This window comes from Eriocheir sinensis, chromosome 33 (genome assembly GCF_024679095.1).
Source record: "Eriocheir sinensis breed Jianghai 21 chromosome 33, ASM2467909v1, whole genome shotgun sequence".
NCBI classification, from domain to species: Eukaryota; Metazoa; Arthropoda; class Malacostraca; order Decapoda; family Varunidae; genus Eriocheir; species Eriocheir sinensis.
The window spans coordinates 14434995-14459271 of record NC_066541.1 but is presented as its reverse complement, the minus strand read 5'-3'; the positions used below and the strand labels follow the sequence as shown (position 1 = coordinate 14459271).

At 43.2% G+C, this 24277-nt stretch overlaps 2 protein-coding genes and 1 long non-coding RNA gene across 5 annotated transcripts in view; 1 reads left to right on the top strand and 2 right to left on the bottom strand.

Annotated features, from left to right (window-relative positions):
• The window catches only part of LOC127006762 (uncharacterized), a 201330-nt gene that overhangs the window by 70259 nt on the left and 106794 nt on the right, over positions 1 to 24277 (bottom strand). The window lies entirely within an intron of this gene.
• On the top strand, positions 18868 to 20757 carry LOC127006763 (putative nuclease HARBI1). The gene is made up of 2 exons (XM_050877047.1): positions 18868 to 19071; positions 19610 to 20757. The coding sequence occupies exons 1-2, from the start codon at positions 19062 to 19064 to the stop codon at positions 20443 to 20445; spliced, it is 846 nt and encodes a 281-aa protein (XP_050733004.1). The 5' UTR covers positions 18868 to 19061; the 3' UTR covers positions 20446 to 20757.
• Positions 21216 to 23726, bottom strand: LOC127006765 (uncharacterized). Its single transcript, XR_007759748.1, has 3 exons — positions 23257 to 23726; positions 22440 to 22678; positions 21216 to 21780 (listed from the first exon to the last, which is right to left on the bottom strand). It is a non-coding gene; the product is annotated as an uncharacterized LOC127006765 (long non-coding RNA).

The window sequence follows — 24277 nt, the reverse complement described above, 5'->3', positions numbered from 1 at the left end:
GACGGGTCTTTGTAATTTTGCTCTGCGCCTTAATGGTCGCATGTACTTTTCGCTCTTTTCCACAGTACCGCCAAAACAGGCCGCTGTAATTAAGGGCGGAATTGCCAAAACACCTTTTAACCTAATCTCGTTTCCTCATTTCCATGTAAAAAATAATGAACGTGTTTTTTTACTTATATGTATTTTTTTGTGTGTAATTTTGAATACCAGTAACTAGGAAAAAAAATATTGCCTGAATTTCGTTATGATAAATATTATGCATTTAATTATGTGAATTTTCTCGCTTGTGTGGGTGTCTGTCTGTCCGCCTGTCTGTCTGTGTCTGTTGCGGGTTGGATGTGCAATAATATGACGGTCTGTTTTTTTCTGGATGTGTTTTGTCTGTGCCTGTGTTTGTATCCACCTGTCAGTCTGTCTGTTTGTATCTATATATTGCGGTAAACTTTTCTAAATATCCATCTGTTATTGTCTGTGTCTTTATCTACCTGTCTGTCTGTCTCTGTCGGTCTATCTGTGCTTCTGTCTGTCTGTCTGTCTGTCTGTCTGTCTGCCTGCTTCTATGTCATTCTATCTGTCTGGCTGTCTCTCTGTTTGTTGTGTGTGTCTGTATCTATCTGTGTGTATGTATCTGTGTGTCTGTATCTGTGTGTCTGTATGTATCCGTGCTTCTGTCTGTCTGTCTGTCTGTTTGTCTGTTTCTTTGCCTGTATGTCAATCTGTCTGTCTGCCTGTGTCTCTGTTTGTTGTGTGTGTCTGTATGTCTGTATATCAATTTTCCCCGGCTGACGTCTCTCCCATTAATCATTTTTCTTATCGTCACATCAAGCTTCATAAAACTCATAATATCATCCTGTTTTTTTGCTTTTCGCCAAATTTTCCCTTCGATTCCTGCAATTTCCTCTTCCTCTCTCTTTTATTTGCTTTGCTCCAGCGTTTGCCTTTATATATGTCATTTCACCGACCTCATTTATCTCTCTGTCTGTCTTTGTGGCTGTGTGTGTGTGTGTGTGTGTGTGTGTGTGTGTGTGTGTGTGTGTGTGTGAGTGTGAGTGTGTGTGTCTTTGCTTCTCTGCGTCTGTTCCTTTCCATCGCGCGTGTCTTTGAGTCCGTGTGCGTGCGTGCGTGTGTGTGTGTGACGGTGTGTGTGAGTTTATTCCCTTTCCGTCTCCGTCTCTGTGTTCTCGTTTGTCTCTCATCATTGTCTCGTTCGTGGTCTCGCGCCAATCAAGTCTCCAAAGCCCGAGATAAAAAGACCGGTATTAGGTCTCTATCAGGCTCCCGCGACGCAGCCACTCCCGCCAAAGCCTTGTGTCGCCCCTTAAAAAATGTGGGAAAGAAAACGAGCCAGGCGTCATGTCACTGCATTTCACTTTCCCTAATTGCACCTTTGAGAAGAATTGCCCCCTTAAAAAGAGTAAGAGAAAAGAACGAAACGGCGGGAAGTATGGCATGGGTTTCACTTTACTTATATTGTGGATAGAGCGATGTGACTTGAAGATGAAGTAGAAAAAGGGAAGAAAGAAGAGGAAGAGAAGAAGAACTGTATCACTGCAATCCATTTTCCTTTATTTTTGAGTTAAAGAAGTAATGCGCCTTAAAGAGGATGAAAAAAAAGGTGATAAAGAACGAAAAGAAAATTTGTCACTGCTTGAAGAAGAAGAGAAAAGGAAGGTTAAGAGAAGAAGAGCTATTTCACTGCAATCCATAAGAGCAAGTTAAAGAAGAAATGCGCCTTAAAAAGAGGATGAAAATAGGAGATAAAAGACAAAACGAGAAGAAACTGTGTCTTCTGCAATCCTCAAGGGAAGCGAATTGCCTTACTGAAGAAGAAGAAGAAGAAGAAGAAGAAGAAGATGAAGAAGAAGAAGAAGAAGAAGAAGAAGAAGAAGAAGAAGAAGAAGAAGAAGAAGAAGAAGAAGAAGAAGAAGAAGAAGAAGAAGAAAAGAGAGAGAGGAGAAAAGACAGAAGACGAAAGAAACTGTCACTGCGATTCACCTTCCAATTTTACGAGTTATAGAAGCGATGCGAAGGGGAGGTAAGGGAAAGGACGAGAGAAACTATGTCACTGCAATCCTCAAGAGAAGCGAATTGACTTACTGAAGAAGAAGAAGAAAAGAGAAACAGGATAAAAAAGAGAAGACGAGAGAAACCGTGTCACTGGGATTCACCTTCCAATTTTACGAGTTAGAGAAGCGATGCGAAGGGGAGGTAAGAGAGAAAAGACGAGCGAAAGTATGTCACTGCAATCCACAAGAGAAGAAGAAGCGATGTGGGTGTAAGAAAAAGAAGGAAAACGGAGAGAAAACAGAAGATGAACTATGTCATTGCAACTCACTTTTAATTCATTGCAGTAAAGAAAAGCTGACCATTAAAGGCGAGACATAGACGTACAAGAGAGAGGTTAAACACGTATGAAGACAACACAACAGGAAGACACATGAGAGAGGCTGTCACTGCACTTTATCTTCCATTATTGCAATTAAGAAAAGCAAACACTCAAGACAAGACGGGAAGACAAGTGAGAGAGGCAATTAATTTTCCATCATTGCAATTAAGAAAGTCTAGTCATGAATACAAGACGCGAAGATAGATGAGAGGCTGCTTCACTGCAATTCACTTTCCATATTGAAGTGAAAAGCTAAAGTATATATAAGAGAGAGGTTTTGTCACCAATTCATTTTTCATTATTAAAGTTAAAAGCTAAACGTTCATGAATACAAGACTGGAAGAGAGAGAGAGAGAGAGAGAGAGAGAGAGAGAGAGAGAGAGAGAGAGAGAGAGAGAGAGAGAGAGAGAGAGAGAGAGAGAGAGAGAGAGAGAGAGAGAGAGAGAGAGAGAGAGAGAGAGAGAGAGAGAGAGAGAGAGAGAGAGAGAGAGCCGATTTCAAAAAATTTAAAATTTAAATATTTTCAAAACCAAAGCAGCTAGCGACCTGAAACTAAAACAGGCACCTCCCTTAGGCATATATGAGTCTCCATGAGCAGCGGTATCAAAAAATTCAAAGTCGTTCCCTAATAAAATCCCGATTAATTGTTTTTTATATAAGTATAACAAAACTTAAAAAGGCTATAAAATCCTCAGATTTTACGCTAGATGCACAAACATCACCAAATGCAGAGATAATCACTTATATTTTCAGAATCAATAGCAATATTTAGCATATCTTATAAGTTTTTGCCCGAAATAGCTACTTATTTTTTTTTTATTTAGTGCAATTTTTAACGTAAGTTTTTAACATCTAATAAATCACTTAATTTTCAAATTAGAAACTTAATACTTGAGGAAAGCATGCAGAAACATCTTAATTTTACTCAACAAAAGCAAAATATTCATTTTTCTATATACAATCACAACTTATTTTGGTTGAATTCCGATGTCACTATTGCCGCAGCACGTCTTGCCGGCTATCTGGCCCTCGTCCCTGAACAATCACTTTAGCCTTTTGGCCTATGACATGTGGGCCCCGGTCAGTTTCCTGGACTTGTACACGTCCCTGTTCCTCGCCGTCTCCTTCCTGCCCTCCTCGATACTGCTCCTCTTCCTGCCGGTCGGCTGCTTCAAGGCCTTGTTCTTCCTCGCTTCTGAGGTCACGTCCTTGGAGAAATTAGCACCGAAACAGTTGAAGAGGGACCTGCTGATGTGCGGCAAGATGGTGTTGGCCAGGTTGTGCCCCTCCTGGCACCTGTACCCCTGCAAGGTCGGGTCTGAGGCCGCCAGGAACTCCAGGAGGTGCCTGAACCCGTCCCTGTGCCGCATGGCAAGGGAGAGGAACCTCAACCTGCGCTCCTTCTTGTCCTCCCTGCACATCAGGGAGTCCCACAGCGACATCCCGAAGGACGCCATGTGGGCCATTGGGAGAGATGGCCGCCCGGCCCGTCTCCAGCTCTCCCCTGTCGACCAGTTCGACCAGGGCGTCGAACATCACAGAGGGCGGGTCGCCCCTCTCGAGCTCCACGGTAATCTTCATCTCCTCCTGCTGGGCAAGCTCCTGCTTGCAGCACTCGGCCACAGAGGAGTTGGCCTGGACCTTCCTGGCCAGGTAGCCGGCGTAGTTGCCGACCGCGGCGTTGAGAAACTCGTCCGTCGGCGGGTCCGGCTGGTCGTCGGCCAGCTCCCTGGCAAGCTGGGCCAAGATCACCTCGTCGTCCTCCTTCTCCTCTGCCTTGGCCCGGTCCAGGTCGGCCTGCACGTCCCCGGGGAAGAACCCGACGAGCTTCAGCAAATGCAGGCGACGCGGGAACTGAGCTGAGTTGCCATGTAGGCACTAACTAAACGTACATTTCTTGTTTCCTAATACGTAAAACTGTGGACTTCACTATCCTACAGTTATCATTCATTTTAAGTAAAGATTTCAACCTAAAGTTACGCAAATTTGCCATTTTTTACACAACGTTTTCAAAGTGCACGCATGGTGCTATTTTATATAAGTTACCTTGAATCCTCGACCAAATCACTCTAGAGACACTCCTGCCTGCTTGTATGCACTAAAACTTGAAGATTTCGTCCTGTTTCCACTTAAATTCGGAGTAAGAACGCAGAGTGTGTTTGAGTTGTCGCAGTGAAAGTCGCCATAACAATCGGCCCCTTACGCGAAGCCAGCGCGCCAAGACTGAAGAGATTTCCCGTCAACTAGTTGTGAAGTCTATGGCTAAACTCTCCTGGATACAAGACAGAAAGAGAGACGAGATAAGTCATGTCACTGCAAGTCATTTTCCATCATTAGTTAGGAAAAAGCCATAGAGTTTAGACATGACAGGAAGATAAAGGAGAGAGGTCACGTCACTGCAACTTATTTTCCTAATGCTAAACTCTCCTGGATATAAGACAGGAAGAGAAATGAGAGAGAGATAATGTCACTACAAGTCATTTTCCATCATTAAAGCTAGGAAAAGCTATACAGTTAAGGCAAGACAGGAAGATATATGGGAAAGGCTGTCACTGCAACTTATTTTCTTAAAGTTAAACACTGCTGGATACAAGACAGGAAGGCCACGTCCCTGCAGTTCCCTTTCCCTCACTGCGACACCTTTGAGAGCTAGAGAGGGTGGCAATTAGTCGAGAATTAGGTCGTAAGGCTGCATGCTCGGCTATTAAGAAAGGAGAAGGTTCTTTGAGGGAAACTCTCGTCGTGTTGGGTAAGTTAATTAACGTGTATGGTGTTAGTGTTGTGGTGTTGATGTTGACCTCGGTGTTGTTGTTGTTGGTGGTGGTGATGAAAGTAGAGTTCGTGGAGGTAATGGTTCAAGCTGTTATTGTTGTTGTGTTAGTGGTGGTGGTGGTGGTGGTGATAGTGGTGTTCGTGTTGGTGGTGGTGGTGGTATTTTGATAAGAGATTTGCTAATGTAGTTTTGTGTAGTTGGGGAAAGGGAAACAGTACAGTGCTTATCTTTTATATTCATGTATTTGCACTATTAGTATTAGCATGAGTATTAGAATTAGTATATAAACAGCAGCAACAGTGGTATTAATAGAAGCAACAGTGGTAGTGGTGGAGGAAGACTGGAAGGAGTGGTGGTTGCAGGTCTGGTGGTGATGGTAGTGATGCTGGTGGTACGGGTAGTGGTGAAGATGGTCGTAATGATGAGTACTGTGGTGGTAGTGAAGAGTGAAGGGTGTGAGGATTGTGGTGTGGTGGGGTCTGGTAGAGGTGGTGGTGATAGTAGTGGTGGTGGTGATGGTGGTGATGTTGGTGGCACGGGTAGTGGTGGGGATGGTGGTAGTGGTGAAGGTGGTCGTAATGATGTGTGTTGTTGTGGTAGTGAAGGGTGAAGGGTGTGAGGATTGTGGTGTGGTGGGGTCTGGTGGTGGTGGTGGTGGTGGTGGAGTCGTTATCATTCTTGTTGCCGCCTCTGTTTTGTTGCGCTGCGTTATGTGTGTGTGCGTTATGTGATGGGCATGGCGATGGCGCATTGAGCTGGGCGCTGCTAATGTTGCCGGCGGCGGTTATGAGTGCAATTACATAACAGCGGCGGCTCGTACGGGGCGCACTAACGCTATTTAACAGTAGGTAGGCGAAGTAGTAGTAATAGCAGGAGGAGGAGGAGGAGGAGGAGGACGACGAGGAGGAGGAGGAGGAAGAGGAGGAGGAGGAGGAGGAGAGTTACCGTGTGTATGTGTGTATGTGTGATTGTGTGTGTGTGTGTGTGTGTGTGTGTGTGTGTGTTAGAAATTATTGTGGTCCATAAATTTACCCATCCATCTATCTGTCTATCTGTGTGTGTGTGTGTGTGTGTGTGTGTGTGTGTGTTTTGCTGGAAAGTGGAAAGTTGGATGGAGAGAGAGAGAGAGAGAGAGAGAGAGAGAGAGAGAGAGAGAGAGAGAGAGAGAGAGAGAGAGAGAGAGAGAGAGAGAGAGAGAGAGAGAGAGAGAGAACCGTTAATGAAGGTGATTGGAGTAGTGTAGATGACAACAGTATTAGTGGTGGTGGTGGGGGAGGTGGTGATTGTGATGATGACAAGGGATGCTGATAGGTACGGTGATGATGGTGATGAGCGTTGAGTGGTGATAGACTTTTACATGACAGTAAAGAATCAACACCTAAATGATGATGATGATGATGATGATGATTGTACAAAATGGTAATGATAATGGTGATGACGGGAGCAGAAGCAACACCGGAATAATATAGTAATTATGAGAGTGCAGCAGTAATGGGATGCAGGAGGAGGAGGAGGAGGAGGAGGAGGAGGAGGAGTAAACTAAAGGAGGAAGAGGAGGCTTAAGAAGAGGAAAACGAGGATCAGGATCATACCAAGAAAAAAAGGAGGATGAAAAAGAAGCAGTAGAAAAAGAAAAAGAAGAGGAAGAAGGAGAAGAAGACGAAGACGAAGGCGAAGAAAAAGAAGAACAAGAAGAAAAAAGAACAAGAAAAGAAAACTGAAAAAGAAGGAGAGAAGGAAAATCAGAGGAAGAGTCGGAGAAAAAGAAGAGGCGGTGGAGAAGAAGGAGGAGGAGGAGGAGGATCAAGATTAGAAAGAAAAATAACACCAAGGAAACCAAGACAGTGACATCGTACAACCCAAAGCAGATAACCGAAAGAGATAAAAGAGAGAGAGAACACCAAGAAACCAAAACCAAGAGACCAAGAAAGAGAGACCGAGACCTCCAGAACATTACGGACATACAACCTTCAGGAGAGCAGCTCATCCTTGCAGTATACATGAGGAAAGAGGCCAAGTATGCATATGTATGGAAAGGCCGCCCACTGAACCGAGACGTGTTATCAGAGCTCAACAGACGTGGGCACGGGATTAACATAGAGATGGGTTAGTAGTAGTAGGAGGAGGAGGAGGAGGGAGGAGGGGAGAAGAAGGGGAGCAGAAGGGTTGGGTAGGGGAGGTACAAGTGGAGACAGGAGATGAAAGCTGTGCCATAGGTAACGAAGACATGGGAGGAGGAGGAAGAGGAGGAAGAGGAGGAGGAAGAGGAGGACGGCTTTGGATGGTATGGTATGTGGAAGAGGTATATACACATGGAGGTAATATTGTGGAAGGTATGGTGGAGGAGGAGGAGGAGAAGGAGAGTGATGAAGGTAACACAATTCTAAGACATAGCCAGCCTAGTCCCCTCATCATTCCTCTCCTCCTTCTCTCCCTTCCTTCCCTCCATTCCTTCTCTCTCCATCCCTTCCTTCATTCCGTACGCCACTTCCTACCCCTCTCATTCACCCCTCTACCTCCCATAATGCGAATAATTAGCTTAATCACCCCATTATTTACTCATCCATTTGATATGTGTGTAAGGGGAGGTGAGAGGGGAGAGGGAAGGGGCTGAGGGGTGGGGGTTGAGATGGAGGGGGTTGAGGGGGGTTGAGGGGGGTAGGGGGTAAGGGGTTGTGTTCGTGGATGGCTGGTGGTAAACGGGTCGGGAAAAATATAATCGTTTGAGTTGGATTCTAATTGAAAGGCAATAAATTTGAGTAAAATATTAATTGGTTTGTTGTGATTAGGGGTCTGTGTGTGTGTGTGTGTGTGTGTGTGTGTGTGTGTGTGTGTGTGTGTGTGTGTGTGTGTGTGTGTGTGTTTTCCCGAGCTCTTTGTGTCTGTTTTTCCATTGGTCTCTAAATCTGTCTGTCTGTCTGTCTTTCTTTCTGTCTGTCTGTCTGTCTGTCTGTCTTTATGTCTGTCTGTCTGTCTGTCTGCCTTACTTATTTTTATTAACATTTCACTTAATTTTTACTTACAAAGCTTTCAAGATGGTCTACCGCCCTCATTTTCTTTTCTCCATTCTCTCTTCCTCCCATCTCCTTTCCCTCCCAATCTCCTTCCTTTCTCGTCTCCATCCCACTCCTTCCCTTCTTGTCCCACTCTCTCTCCCTCCTTTCTCGTCTCCCTCCTACTCTCCCTCCCTTCTCGTCTCCTCCCTTCCCTCCTTCGCGTGTGGAGGAAGCCTTACTGAGTTAATTAATAAGGACGAGAATTCTGGGTGTCTCCACAAGGGGCGATTATGTATAAATACCACGAGAGAGAGAGAGAGAGAGAGAGAGAGAGAGAGAGAGAGAGAGAGAGAGAGAGAGAGAGAGAGAGAGAGAGAGAGAGAGAGAGAGAGAGAGAGAGAGAGAGAGACGTAGTATATAATAAAGGTGATGTCTCATGACCACACCACACCCACACCCACACCACAAGCCACACCACCCCTCCACTTAAACCCTCCCCCCCTTCCCCCCTACCTCCACTTAGCCACACCACACACACCACTAAACCTCCACTTACCACACCCACCCCATTAGGCCATAAACACAACCACATTATCCTTTACGCGTCACTAATATAGCCACACCATGAGTCACACCCAATATCACCTTTCAACACCTCCACAGAACCGTTTAAAACCACATCATGAAAGCCACACTCTCATTCTTGCCAGATCATCACATTGACCTGTATTAACACCACATCCTTGTACATCACACCACCACCAGACCACATCACCATACCACATCATCACAAATATCCCCTCTCCACGTCTCTGTATCTATCATCACCACCACACAACTTCACAACAACCACCACAATCATCATAACCATCACTACACCTATCACCACAACCATTACCAAAACCATCACCACAATATCCCCATCACCACAACCATCATCACCAAATCTCCACCACAAACAAACAGACAAACAGACAAACAGAGACGCCCTCCGCCAGCCCACACAAAACCGCTAACCACGCCCCAAAAATATCAACAGGTCAAATTTCTTCCTTTCCTCTCTCGGTAGATTAAGACGAGAGAGATAGGGAGGGAGGCGGAATGGCAGTGATGGAGGGAGGGAGGGAGGGAAGGCGTGAGGGTGGAAGGTAGGGAGGCAGGGAGGCGGAATGGAAGAGAGAGGAGGGAAAAAGAATGGCTGGCTGGGAGGAGGGAATGGATGGAGGAGTTTTAGTTGGGAAAGAAAGGGAGATTGAAAAGATAGGGAATGACAGTAAAAGGTACAATAAAGGGAAGGAAGGAAAAGAGACAGGGAGGCAGGAAGGGACAGAGAATGGGTAAGAGGGAGGGAAGGGATAGAGGAAAGTTGTAGTTAGGAAAGAAAGGGAGAAGGAACAGGTAGAAGGGAGTAAATGGTGGATAAAAGGAAAGGAAAGGAAATAGACTAGCAAGGAGGGAGAGAAAGAGAGAAAAAATGGAGGAAAAATACGAGAGCTGAAGGAATGGAAAGAAATGGAGAAAAGAAAGATAAGGAAACAGAGTGCATGGTAGGTAAAAGGGAGAGGAAAGGAAAGGAAAGGAAGGGAGGAAAAACACTTAAGGAAAGAGTATGTTAGGCAGGAAGAAAGGAAGGGAGCGAGGTAGGAAAGAAAATAATTAAGGAGAGAAAGAGAGGTTCGGGAGGGAAGAGGAGGAAATGTAATAATGAAGAGGAAGAGAGGGTGAAGGAGAGGGGAGGGAAAGCGTAAAAGAAGATAAAGTAGAAGGGAAGAGGAAGGTGAGGAAGAAGGGAAAAAAGAAGGCAGGAAATATTGAAGGGGAAGAGGGGGAAGGGAAGAGGGGAGAGCAAGGGGAAGAGAGGAAAGGAGAGGGAAAGGAGAGCGTAAAAGAAGATAAAGTAGAAGGGAAGAGGAAGGTGAGGAAGAAGGGAAAGAAGAAGCCAAGAAATAATGAAGGGGAAGAGGGGGAAGAGAAAAGGGGAAGAGAGGAAAGGAGAGGGGAAGGAGAGCGTAAAACAAAAGAAAGTAGAAAGGAAGACGAAGGTAGGCAGAGAGGTAACCAGGGAAGGAGGGAAAGTGCGAGGCAGGAAATAATGAAGGGAAGAGGAGGGGAGAAGGCGGGGAAGGAGGAAGGGGAGAGAGATTATAAGAAAAGAGGGTTATAGGGTAAAAACGCGAGGGATAAAGCCAATAGAAAAAAAGGGGCGAGGGGAGTAAATAGGATAAAGGGGAATAAATACTGATAGGGAGAGGGAAGTGGAACAGAAATAGGAAATAGATGAGAAGCATTCCGAATTCTCCTCCACACAAAAAGGAAGGAAACGGAGACCTGATAATAAAGGAAATAAAAAAATGAAAAAAAGAGAAAAAAGAGGCCAAGAGGAAAGAAAAGAAAATGGGATGAAAGAGAATGGAATATAAATAAGTAGGAAAAAGTGGAGAAATTATAGATGCTGAAAAAAATTGAATACTAATGAAGGGAGATGAAAAAAAGTGAAAGGGCCAGAGAGAGAGAGAGAGAGAGAGAGAGAGAGAGAGAGAGAGAGAGAGAGAGAGAGAGAGAGAGAGAACAGGGGAGTAATAAAGAAGAAAGAGGAATAGATAGATGCTGATAAAGAGGAGGGATCAAGTGAAATAAGTGGAGGAGATAAGAGAGAGAAAGAAAATATATAACCTCTAAAAATTATGGAACGAGGTCTTAAGAAAGTAAAATAAGGGGAGGAAAAAAATATCCTTGCAAGACTTCCACGTCAGAAAAAAAACACGAAAAAGGTAAAAAAAAAAGAGAGAGGAAGGAGCAAAAAATATATATAATGCGGAGTAAAGAAACCTTGAAAGAAAACGCTTAAAAAAAGTTAAAAAAAGAACACAAAAAAAATAAAAAGTGATGAAGATGAAAAAAATAGAAAAAGAAAAAACAAATAAAAAACAAACACAAAAAACACAACCACCCAAAAAAGACTAAAGTTATAAAAAAGAAAACGCTTAAAAAGATAAAAAGGGCATAAAAAGAGAACACCCCCCAAAAAAGAAAAAAAAGAAAACGAGGACGAAAAATAAGGGGAGACGCGGCCCATCACGGATCTCCACTAATAAAGTTTGGGGCTTAAGGCTGTCCAGGCGAGTGGGCGCCCTTAGAGACGGCAAAATGTGGGCGTGTAAGTGGTGGTGATGGTGGCGGTGGTGGTGGTAGTGGTGGTGGTTGTGGTGAGGCGGTTGTGGTGAAGGGATGGTGATGGTGTTGGTGGTGATGGGTGAGTGTTATTGAGGTAGTGTGGTGGTTATGATGATTGCGGTTGACGTGATGGTGGTTGTGGTGACGTGCTGATTGTAGTGGGGATTGTGTGTAGTGGTGATAGTAATGGTGATAAGGTTAAAGGCAGTGGTGATGGTTATATAGTGTGGTGGTGGTGGTGGTGAATGTGTGTATCTGTAATGGTGGTGGTTGTGGTGATTATAGTGGTGAAGATAATTTGGCTGAAGGGTATGGCAGATAGGAGTTGTTGTAGTAGTAGGAGTTGTGGTAGCAGTAGTAGTGTGGTAGTTGTAGTGGTAGTGATGATGATAGATATTGCACTGGAAGTGTTATGATCTATTGACGTGGTGTATTGCAAAAAAAAAAAAAAAGAAGAAAACCACTCATGAGAAATCCTAAACGTTGTAAATTTCAAGCATATAAATGAAAAGCAATTAAACCCCATTGATAAGTAATAGACGAAGGCACGCAGCGGTTATGCAGGTGTGGGATTGCAGGTTAATTGAGGCCGAAAAATACAGGTGAACGGAAGTGATGTGTTGCAGGCGGTCGCGGCGTGGTTGTTTGTGTGCGAATGGTCGGTTGGGTGTTACTAATTCACTGCGTCATGGTTAAATAAATGTGCTGGTGTTATCAAACGCTTTAGGTTGGCGGCGTTTGTACGAGACGCGAACGTGAATAAGATGATGAAGCAATACTATTTAGTGGTAGAAACAGTAGTAGTAATAGTTAGTGGTAGTAGTAGTGGAAAAATAGTAGTAGATGAGGTACTAGTGATAAAATGTTACTACTACTACTACTACTACTACTACTACCACTACCACTAGAACCACTACCACTACTACCACTACTACTAATAATAATGATAATGAGCCTAAATCATATTCCACACCAACAAACACAAAATCCGATAACAGGATCCAAAAGTTTAATCACAGGTTATCCAGGTAAAAAAAAAAGTCAATAAAAAATAAAGGGAAAGAGGAGGAACAGAAGGGAAGAGAAGGAAGATGAGGGAAGGAGCAAAAGGGAGAAAGAGAGAGAGGGAGGGGGAGGGGAGAGAGTGGGTGGAGGAGGAGGAGGAGGAGGAGGAGGAAGAGAGAAGGAGGGAGACAGGAAGATAGATTTATGAACTAGGAGATGAAGTATAACATAGTATGCGTCCTCTTGGGGCATCCTGCGTGGAGGAGGAGGAGGAGGAGGAGGAGGAGGAGGAGGAGGAGGTGGTTATCAAATTTATCACGCGGTTCCTGCATATGAGTGATGGTGGAAGCGGTGGAGGAATGGTGGAGATAGTGGTTATGTGGTGTGTATGTGTGTGTGTGTGTGGGGGGGGGGGTGTTATATGGTTGTGGTTATTGTGTTGTGGTGTTATTTTATTGTCATGTTTATTGTTCTTATTCTTATTACCATTAACATTAACCTTGTTGTGTTTAATTCCATATGTTGTAGAAAGGAATCAAATCGCTTTTAGAGGCTATAAATACCACCTTTCGTCTTCCACGTGACTTTCTTTCTTCTTTCTTCTATCTCTCTTTTTAATTTTCACCTCGCGTGTCTTTTTCTCATAAAACTTTTCCAGGCTCCACATTTCCCTTCTCCGAAAATTTCCCTTCAGCCCCGCCCACTCTGTACCCTCTCCTTTCTCTTCGTCCTCCCTCTCCCTCATTCTTTATTTTCTTCTTCCTTCGCAAAACTCTCTTTGACTTCGATTTTGTCATTTCCACTCCCTTCCTTCCGCGCTCTTTCTGTCCAAATTGAAATTCAGATCCTTCCCTTCGCTCCTTGCCCTTTTATTATTAAAGATGTCGGCTCGGCCTTCTTCTGTCTTTTCCCTCTTTTGCTTCCTCCTCCTATTGCTGAAGCCCTTCCCTTCCATCCTTCCTTTGAGCGTTATTCCTTTTCATTAAGATTTTCTATTCAGATCCGTTTTCCTTCTTCTGTTTTCGGAATCGTCTGGTAACTTTTTTGTTGAAGAGGGCCTTCCATCCTTCCCCTGTAAACCCTTTCATTCCTATTTTACTTCCCATTAAAAGTTTTATATTCAGGCCATTTATCTGTACCTTTTCAACCCCTTTGTTTTCTCTCATTATTCAAAACTTTATGTGAACTCCACTTGGGCCTATTGTGCTCCATTTCACAACTTCCTATCCAGACACAAACTACCGCATTTCAAGCTCTTCCTTCCTGGCATGTATTAACAGTTCGGAAACCAATGGCAGCTTCATAACAGTTTTCGCCTCCAATACATCTCTCATACTTTCACTTCCAGTTCCCTTTTTCCTTCCTTTTGTGCCACGGTGTTCCTAACAGAGACAATTAGGGTCGTATTATAAGACGCCGCCCAAGAACACATATTTGACAAGGCTTTCGTAGGAGTCGTGGGAATTTCCAGGAGTAGTTTTATGACCCTGGTGGTAGTGTGACCCTTCTCCTGTACCGTGAACCTGAAGAAACACTCATTAGAACCCGACTGACCCCCTCTTTGACCTTTAGAAATAGCTGATGTTAGAAGCCAAAGTGTCTTATAAAACCGACCTTAGTATGCTGAATGTAGCCATTAACCCGTAAAAGTGGTTCATAGAGAGGTAGTAGGGACCGGCGTCTGGCATACTGATACTGCCGGAAATGACCTCAGCGGAATGGCCGAGGAAGGGAGAGCTTGTAATATTGGCGCTGAGCTGGCCCTTTCTATCCCTTTCTTTCTCTTTAATGTTCAAAATATCTCTAACGTGTGTCTTGTGTCAAAATTTTCTCATATTTTTGCCTTATTTGAACCCAATCGTAGGCATTTCATATTCAACCTTTTATCTGCCCCTATCTAACCCTTTCTTTCCTTCTCTTAACTGTTCAGAATGTCTCTAACGCGTGTCTTGTGTCAAATTTTCCTGTGTTTTTGCCTCATATGAACTCTCAACTATTTCCATTGACATTTCCAAATCAACCTTTCATCTACACCTTTCTATATATAACCCTTTCTTTCTCTCTTTACTGCTCAAAATGTCTCTATTGGTGTCTTGTGTCAAATTTTCCTCTTATTTTTTGCCATATTTGAACTCACGATTATTTCCATTGACATTTCCTTATCAACCTTTCATCTGCCCCTTTCTAACCCTTTCTTTCTTTCTCTTTACTGTTCAAAATGTCTCTAACGTGTGTCTTGTGTCAAATTTTCCTGTGCTTTTGCCTCATGAACTCGCAACTATTTCCATTGACATTTGCAACCTTTCATCTGCCATTTCAAACCCTTTCTTTATTTCTCTTTACTGTTCAAAATGTCCCTAACTCGTGTCTAGTGTCAATTTTTTTCTCTTTTTTTCTTCTTACTTGAATTCTCTTTTGACATTTCCATTGACATTTTCTACCTTCAACCTTTCATCTGCACCTTTTTCTTTCTCTCTTTACTGTGCAGATTGTCACTTTAACCTGTGCCTTCAGTCCGTTTTTCCCTCCTTTTTTCGCCTCTTTTCGATCCCAAAAGCCCCTTTAAACCATTACCTCCTGTTCCCCTTCCCTCCCTCCCTCTCTTCCCCTTCCCTCCTTCCCTCCCTCTTACCATCCAAAATTTCCCTTTAAAACTCTCCTGTGTCGTTCTCCCCACTGTCCCTCCCCTCCTTCTCCTTCTCCTCCACCTTCTCCTCCTCCTCCTCCTCCTCCTCTGCCTCCCCATAATCTCACACCGCCGCAACTTTCTATTTATTTCCCATTGGTGCTCTCCCCCCCTTCTCTCTCTCTCTCTCTCTCTCTCTCTCTCGCTTATATATACGTGTTTAGCGGTGAATATAGTAAAATTAAGAAGGCCATTGTTTATTCACACCGAGAGTAATTTTTTTAGCACCAAGAGGCGAAGTTAAACACTATATTTACGTACGCCGGGCAGCGAAGAACACCGCCCCCCCCCCCCCCTCCTCTTGACCCCCTCGCCCCCCCTTTCAACCCCCTGTCCACCCTCCTCCCCCGGCCGCCACGAAACCCTACGTTGGTGAAAATGAAACTTTATCCCGACAAGTTCATGCGACATAATTTAGTTAGTTCGCTTAGATAACCACGCGTTGTTCTGTTCGACACACTTTCTCTCTTGGCGGTGGTGGTGGTGGTGATGGTGGTGGTGGTGGTGGGATCGTGAGTGTGGTGTTGTTGTTTCTGTTTTAAGTGCTCATAGTTTAAAGTGGTATATATGGGAATAGTTAGAAGTAGTTGAAAGTGGTGGTGGTGGTGGTGGTGGTGGTAATGGGTGGAACTGTTGATGGGGGAGTGGTTGCCTCTTTTCTGGAATGGTGTAAATGGTAGTAGTTTCAAAGCTGGTGGTGGTGAGTACTGGTGTTGAAGGTGGTGGTATTAATAGTCTTGGTGGTGGTGGTGGTGGTGGTCAGAACTGGTGTTGAAGGTGGTGGTATTAATAGTCTTGGTGGTGGTGGTGGTGTTGGTGGTGAGTACTGGTGTTGGAGGTGGTGGTATTAATAGTCTTGGTGGTGGTGATGGTGGTGGTGAGGTTACTTTAAAAGGTGTGGCAGTGAGAAAGAAACAAAAAGAAAGTCAGGTAAATGCTAATAGTGGTGGTGGTGGTGGTGGTGGTGGTGATGAAGGGTACAATTAATGGCTCATGGCTTGCTCTGTTTTACTACATATCCTTAAATAAATGTCCTCTTCTCTCTCTCTCTCTCTCTCTCTCTCTCTCTCTCTCTCTCTCTCTCTCTCTCTCTCTCTCTCTCTCTCTCTCTCTCTCTCTCACGCAACCCTCCCCACTCATAGTTCTCCGCCTTTCTTTTTCTCATTCTTTTCTTTTCTTTTCTTTTCCTTTCGTTCGTGTCTCTTTTTTATCTTCGTTCCTGTTCAAAATCTTTAAGGGGAGTTACGTGAGTGTTTTCCTCTCTGTCTGTGTGTCTGTCTGTACGTGTGTGTGTGTCTGTGTGTTTGTATTCCATTGTGTTTGTTTATCTGTTTGTTTTTCCATCTCATTCTTTCTGTCCCTTTTTTTGTGTGTGTCTACGTGTATGTGTGTGTGTGCGTATGTGTGTCCATTTTTATGTCTGTTTATACTTTCCTCTCATCCGTCTTCTTTTATGTTCACCGTGTGTTTGTCTGTCGATCTATCTCTCAGTCGGCTTGTTTGTACGGCTGTTTATGTCTTTGCCTTCATTGATTTATCCCTCTGTGTTTATTTTCCTCCATTGCCTCATGTCGTTATTTTGGCGTATGTTTCCTCGCTCGTCTATGTCTCCATCCTCTTTAACTTCGGCTCTCTTCCTCTTCCTGTACGTGTGAATCCATCTGTGTTTGTCCGTGGGTGGTTAATCCTTCCGCTGGCCTGTCTGTCTGTTAGTGTGAGTCTGAGTGTATTTGTTTCTCACGTCTGGTACCTTGTCTATCTATCTGTCAGTCTTTCTGTTCGCTTGTTTCTGTGGGTGTCTCTGTCTATAGGGTATGTGAGGGTGTCTCTCTGTATCTCTGTCTGTGGTTAACTCTGTCTCTCTTGGGTATTCTTGAAGGCTGTTTGGGAGGTCTGTATTTGAATATCTCTTGGAGTCTGTTTGTGATGTCTTGAACTGCTTCTCCGTTGTCTGTTTGTGTGTTTTTGCGTTTGTGTTTGTGTCTGTGGAGTATGTCTTTCTAAGTTATTCTTGAAGTCTGTCTGTGAGTAGCTGTGTTGGTCTGTCTGGTAGTATATATCTTTGTGTGTGTGATATATGTGACCGCTTTTCCGTCTTCTGCGTACGTCTGTCTGTCTGTCAGTTTGTGTCCATCTCTGTCTGTGGGGGTCTGTTCCAGAGTTATTCATAAAGTCCGTCATAGTCTGTATCTTTAACCGCTTCTTACGCCTTTTACGTCTGTCTGTCTGTCTGTCTGTCTGTGTCCATCTCTGTCTGTGGGGGTCTGTTTTAAAGATTAATCTTGAAGTCTGTCTTAGTCTGTATCTTTAACTGCTTCTTACGCCTTTTACGTACGTCTGTTTGTCTGTGTGAATGTGTGGGGTCTGTCTCTAAGTTATTCTCGAAGTCTGTCCTTGAGTAGCTATTTTGGTTTGGTAGTCGCGGGGCAAAACAGGGACGAGACAAAGGGCCGGTCTTACAGTCACCCGTTTTCGTTCGCTAGCCAGCGAACGAAAGCCTTCCGCGCGCGATCGGGTCTTACAGTCGCTCTTGGCCGCTGCTTTTCGCTCGCTCGCGAACGAAAAATCGGCGTTTTGGTAAGGAGATTTTGGGGAGGAGTTGAGGTGACGAAAACGAGAATTGTAACCAGCAAGTCCAAAGTAAATGAGTAAATCTGCATTGATATAATATATATAGCATGCGTTAAGCCATATACAACAGAAATAATCATTCAAAACACCTTTGTTGATGTTTTATAAAAGTGTTTTCTGAGGTGAAGAGCGCGCCGCGCACCGACTACCGCCACTCCCCTCCTACCGCCTGGGCCACAACAACACAGCGTTCACCTCCACCGCCTGCTCTTGCTCTTTCCCGACCCTCACTGCCCCTGGAGACCTCCTGCTGCTCCGGCACCAACTCCAACAACAATGGATATACTATTCGGTAAGTAATTTTAGTGTTACGGATAAGACAGGCACCTCAAAAAGTATTCAAGATGTAATGGAACTTTTGTAACACACACACACACACACACACACACACACACACACACACACACACACACACACACACAGAGAGAGAGAGAGAGAGAGAGAGAGAGAGAGAGAGAGAGAGAGAGAGAGAGAGAGAGAGAGAGAGAGAGAGAATTACTATAGAATTTCACCCGTCACTGGTGGTCAGAAAATTATGGTATGTTATTGATAAGTCATGCACCTCAAAATGCATTCAATGTATAATGGAACTCTTATAACACTCACACACAGGTAGAGAGAGAGAGAGAGAGAGAGAGAGAGAGAGAGAGAGAGAGAGAGAGAGAGAGAGAATTACTATAGAATTTCACCCGTCACTGGTGGTCAGAAAATAATTATGGTATGTTATTGATAAGTCATGCACCTCAAAATGCATTCAGTGTATAATGGAACTCTTATAACACTCACACAGAGAGAGAGAGAGAGAGAGAGAGAGAGAGAGAGAGAGAGAGAGAGAGAGAGAGAGAGAGAGAGAGAGCAATGGGTTGTTATCCATTGGGGAAATAAGTTAGTTTCCATAGTGTTAAGGTGGAATTCTTCATGTATATAGTCATTTGCCCTCACAGCTATATCATGGTACATATTGCCATTGCATTAAGGTGATGTTTTTTTTCTGTTGACTACATTCTGATTCTGCAATTTTTTTACTCTTATCATATGTTTTCCTGTGAGACAACTATCTCCATATGATACAGATACAGCCTCACAGTTTACAAAATTAATTGTCAGTGCCATTGAAATTTATTATAAACGAAAATCTCACCCCTGTTGCTTTTTTCATGAATATCATTCTACAAGAACTAATGACCTTTACTGAAATTTCTTGGCATACCTGCAGTAGAGATCCTGCAAGAACAACATCGCCAAGAGGAATAACTATTAGAAGCGAGGGTTCCGGGGATTGTAGCAAAAGATCGTGGGAACCCATTTCAGTGTTTGTCTGATGAGGAGTTCATTGATAGGTATCGCCTCTCCAAGGATGCCACCATAGACCTTATTGAAGAAGTGAGGCCACGTGCAAATGTTGACAGAATGGGCAGAGGTATGATATTACAATTATACCTTGCAATGATAAAAAAATTCCTGAACAGTAACATCGCTTTAGAATGTTCTATATCTATAACCACTTGATTTCAAGGTAAATTACTCAATTCCTTATATGAATCTCAGGATTGTAATTTCTGGAGGGGGCTAGTGAGGCTCCAATGTTTTCTATACCAGCCTCAAAATTCCTTAAGTGCTTGTTTTCAAAAGATTTCCCTAACCTGCACATCCTCACTGCACTCACCACCTTTCCACCCCCACTTCATTAAGCTATGATGCAGTGTAGCCCCCCTATCTAAAAATCAGCCAAAATTATGGACCTGAATCTTTCATCTTTTGACCATGCATTACCATTGTTTTCTCATTCATCATCCTGGACTCATTAACTACATTACATTTTACTTTCATTAAAGTGTTCATGGTATCCTCTCTCTTACTGTCTGAACACCCCACCTTCATTCATTTCTACCCTAATTTCACCATTATAGCATTTTTTTATTTATTGTATTAATAACCTTTGCATGTTTCTCTTACAGGATGTGGAATTCCACTGCACCTCAAAATGCTCGTCACTTTGAGATACCTGGCGACAGGGAATTTTCTTCTCACCATAGCTGATAACTTGGACATGTCAAAGGCATCAGCTGGCAAGTGTGTTAGAGAGGTTGCACACCTCATATCATACCTGGCACCCACCTACATTCAGTTTCCACGACCAGAGGAAGCACACCATGTGGCCCAACGGTTTTATGACATTGCTGGTATGCCAGGTGTAATTGGCTGTGTCGATGGAACCCACATCCCAATACAGAGTCCTGGTGGTGACGATGTTGAAATGTATCGATGCAAAGGTTTTTATTCATTAAATGTCCAAGGCATATGTGATTCAGATTTGATGTTCACAAGTATTGTTGCAAGTTGGCCTGGAAGTGTTCATGATGCCAGAGTATTTGAAAATTCTAATGAGTGCTACAATTTAGAACAGGGTAATTATAATGGTTTGTATTTATTAGGAGACAGTGGTTATCCCTGTCGAGAATATTTATTAACTCCATTATTAACTCCAAGGAATGAAAAAGAAAGAAACTACAACATTTCTCATGCTAAAACAAGAAACTGTGTGGAGAGAGCATTTGGTGTATTAAAAAGAAGATTTGCATGTTTAAGTATACCACTTCGCACCAAACTTACAAATTCCAAACAAATTGTGATGGCATGTGTGGTTCTGCACAATATTGCAGTGTCAAAAAAAATTGAACTTATAGATGATGAAGTTCTACCACAGGAAGACATAGAAATGGGAGATGTAGAATTTGAGCAAGTAGTGGGTGGTAACCGTGTAAGGGATAGAATAGTTCAAAGATGGTTCTAGCTCCCTGAGAAAGTATAGAATACTTTAGTGCAGCGACAGCCAAATTTCTCAGGTAGGGAAGATGAAATCCATGGCCAACTTTGTACATGCAACACTCAGCCACTGTCATGGAGCCATATGGTCTGGTGGGACGGATACCTTGTCCGAATTTCCTTCATCTGATTTTTTTACAAATTAGTAAATGTTACAATGAAGAATTCTACCATTACTATACAGTAGGCCAAAACAAATATTTCCAATAGATATTTATTTTTTTACTACAACTATATATAAATATTTCTAATAATTATCACATAACAATTGTTCTATATAGATTATTTTCCAATAAAAAACTTTCCATTTATATAACTAATTAATTATTCCTTGCCTGCTCAAAGTACTATAGAGTAGGTAAATATAAATATTTCCAATATATATTCTTTTTTCATATAAAACTAAGTATATATTTCCAATAATTAATTCTTACATTACTCTTGTTGAATAAAAAGTATCTTCTATAAATATAGATAAAATATAGATATTTTCTTTCCAATAAATATTAACTTTGAAAACAAATATTTTTCCCCCCCTCCTCAGAAAAGCAACAAATGTAAAGTTGGGAGCATATGCCATAGCTGCAAGTTACCTTGCAATCATCATGAGCTATAGTATTCCCATTTGAAACTGTCTGGTGGGGTGTAGGCCAGTGCGGGTCAGCTCTGCCACACACCCTCAACACCTCTTGCTTCCTCTCTCATATGTCACCTATTTACTACCTTTACTACTACTAGCTAACATATGCAAGGGAGCTAGAGGTGTTGAGGGTGTTGGGCAGAGCTGACCCACACTGGCCTACACCCCTCCAGCCATTTTCAAATGGGAATACAATAAGGTTTGGTATGAACCCATTATCTTGGGCCACATGCAACCATAGCATGTACCACTAATTTTACCTGGAGAAAAGTAGCCCAGAAATGTTATTATCTTAAGAGTGATTTGGAAATATATTATCGTAATTACTTGACAGACGGGAGAAAAAAACATTTACAGTGTTACACATTCTTTCTATGGCTGCTAGGCTTTGTATCTCTTTTTCATATTTTGACTGCATCAACTCTAGAGCCTTTTTATTAAGAAGTTCTTGGCTTTGTCTTAGACTGTTTAAATTACTTTCTTTCTTTGTACCAAATCTCTTCCTCTTTATACCTCTCCCTGTCTTACTATCCCATGTAGAATTTGTAGATGATGAGGGGAAAGTTGCTGCGGGATCATCCTGCAGTGCACGTATGGTAGATGAATCAGGATTCGCTGCTGCTTCAGCTGAGGGGATAGGGGTGGGATCCTCAGCAATCGACTCTGAAAAGACAGCAATACAAAAGAAAATTAGGAAATATTAGTAAGAGACTATCGACACATGAGTATTGGTGGAGCGCTAATGTGAGTTTCAACTGGGGAGGATTACAGTCGAGCTCAAATGCAGAGCAAGGCACTTTGGGATCTCCTAGAATTTTATGGGATTCCTTCATCTTTTGGCAATAACAGGCACTGCCTGAGTAGGCGAAAGCTTCGGGATTTAATGTTGCTTGGGGAGAAGCCGTCGTGCAGGGGTTTTCAGACAAAAGTCTTTTAAAGTTTGTGACTTGTGCAAGTCAGGGGATCCAACCATGAGTGACCCTGAATGAGAAATGGGCTTGCATCGCATCCTTTTAACTATAAACGCCCCAGTGTTGTTGTTGTTGTAGGGCGAGGAAGGCAATGCACCTCCAGGCATATGCTCCTATTGACTGGCTTAATATGTACACAAAAAAAAATTTAGGCACTTTTCTCTGTTAAAGAATGGAACTATTTGAAAAAATTCCCCTTATTGATATGTAGAGGATTGAAATGTAAGTATTAAATAATGCTAATTTGATATAGCAAAAGTCATATGCATTAAGTGCGCTACTGCTTAGTTTTAGCCACAGGGGCTGGTGATGCCAGAAAAGTAAAGAAATATTGCTTTAATGCTTTCTTACCATGGTCTCCTTCCTGCAAAGAACCACATGCGTCAGGATATGGTGATGCAGCAGATGAAGGTGGAGGAGTTGGTACCTCGGTGCAGGTGTTGTCGTACTGATACTCGGAGAACAGCAATTCATTTTTCACCAGCGACGACACAGCCTCCAGTAGAGGATCATACTTCGGGGGTGTTGGGGGAGGACCTCCACCAGTCTGTCTCTTCTTCTTTGAGTATGTTGCAAAGTCACTCTTGACTCTGAAATACGAAGAAAAAAAAAATATATATATAAAATAACTATACAAAAAATATAGTCTAAAAAAGGGCAAATCTGTGTAAACTATTATGTTCATGTTTTCCTAGTATAGTAACTAATCCTCATCCTCATCCAAAGTAAGGCCCTATGCTATTTTTACAGTAATCCTCAGGTTCCTGAGATTGTATTTTTATATTATTTAATGTTCTGGTTACAGAGTCAGCATTACTGAAGAAAAGGCCCATGATTACCTAGTAAATATTCTCCATCTGTAACCCTTAGATTTCCTTTTTTCTAACTATTCATCTGGGCCCCTTGCAACTTTGAGCCTCATTATTTACCTATTCGTAGCATACAGGACCTGAGCTCAAGCTCGGACAGTCCTATCTCCCAATGCATATTTGTCCAACTTTAACCTCTCTCTCTCTCTCTCTCTCTCTCTCTCTGTGTGTGTGTGTAGGGTGAGCTGGGCTCAGAGGGTCACAGATTATACACTTGGCCCCTTGAATTCATGATCTGTTTATCAGAGACCTTTATAGGTTGATCCAGGCTATAAGCAATATGTTGGATGCACACTTACCTATTTCTGAGGTATTCCCAGGCCCTCTTCAGCTGCTGGGACGTCTTCATCTCTGCGATGGGATGAGCTGCATTGTAGTTTTCAGCTATTTTCTCCCATGCCTCCCTCTTTTTACTAATCAAATAGTACTGGCCACTCTTATCCAGAACCACTTTGTTGACTGCAATCAAGTTTACTAAAGTTCTCTTTTGCTCATGGCTCAGGGAAGAGGATTTTTCTCTGGGAGTACTTAGCGCATCCATAATTACTTGAACAGCCCGCGGTCACACTGGAGCTCTCACGTGGGTTTGTTTACGTTTTCACGCTCACGCTTGCCAACCTCGGCCGACAAGTTGTACCAACCTTGCCGACGATTTCGTTTGGGTGCGGCTCTTGTTCGGGAGCGTAAATCTTCGAGTGTAAGACGGGCACCTGGCTCTCGTACGCCAGCCAACGAACCTGGCGCGCGTTTTCGTTTTGCCGCTCCCCAAAGGACTGTAAGACCAAGGGTCGCTGTAGTTTAGCTTGACAATGTCTCTCGGCCCCAAACTTTGTGCAAAAGATGAAGTTTTTTCCGTCATTCCCTACCACGGTCCCCAAGGATGTGGTGGTGGTGGTGGTGGTTGTAATGGTGGTTGTGGTGGTGATGGTGTTGGATGTCACTCTCAAGGGATATGGTACGAAAAATGAAAGTTAGGGTGGTGTTAGTAGTAGTCTTAGTAATAATAGTAGTATAGTAGTAGTAGTAGTAGTAGTAGTAGTAGTAGTAGTAGTAGTTGTGGTAGTAGATGTGGTTATAGTGGAAGTGTGATTACTATTGCTGCTGCTGTTGGAATTATTGGTGGTGGTAATGGTGGTGGTGGTGGTGGTGGTGGTGGGGGTGGGGGTGGTCGTGATGGAAGACTGACAGATGTTGCTTTCAATGTGTTGTTTACCCAGCATCATGATTACACACACACACACACACACACACACACACACACACACACACACACACACACACACACTAAAGGTCACCCACCCAACCACCCACCTACCTACA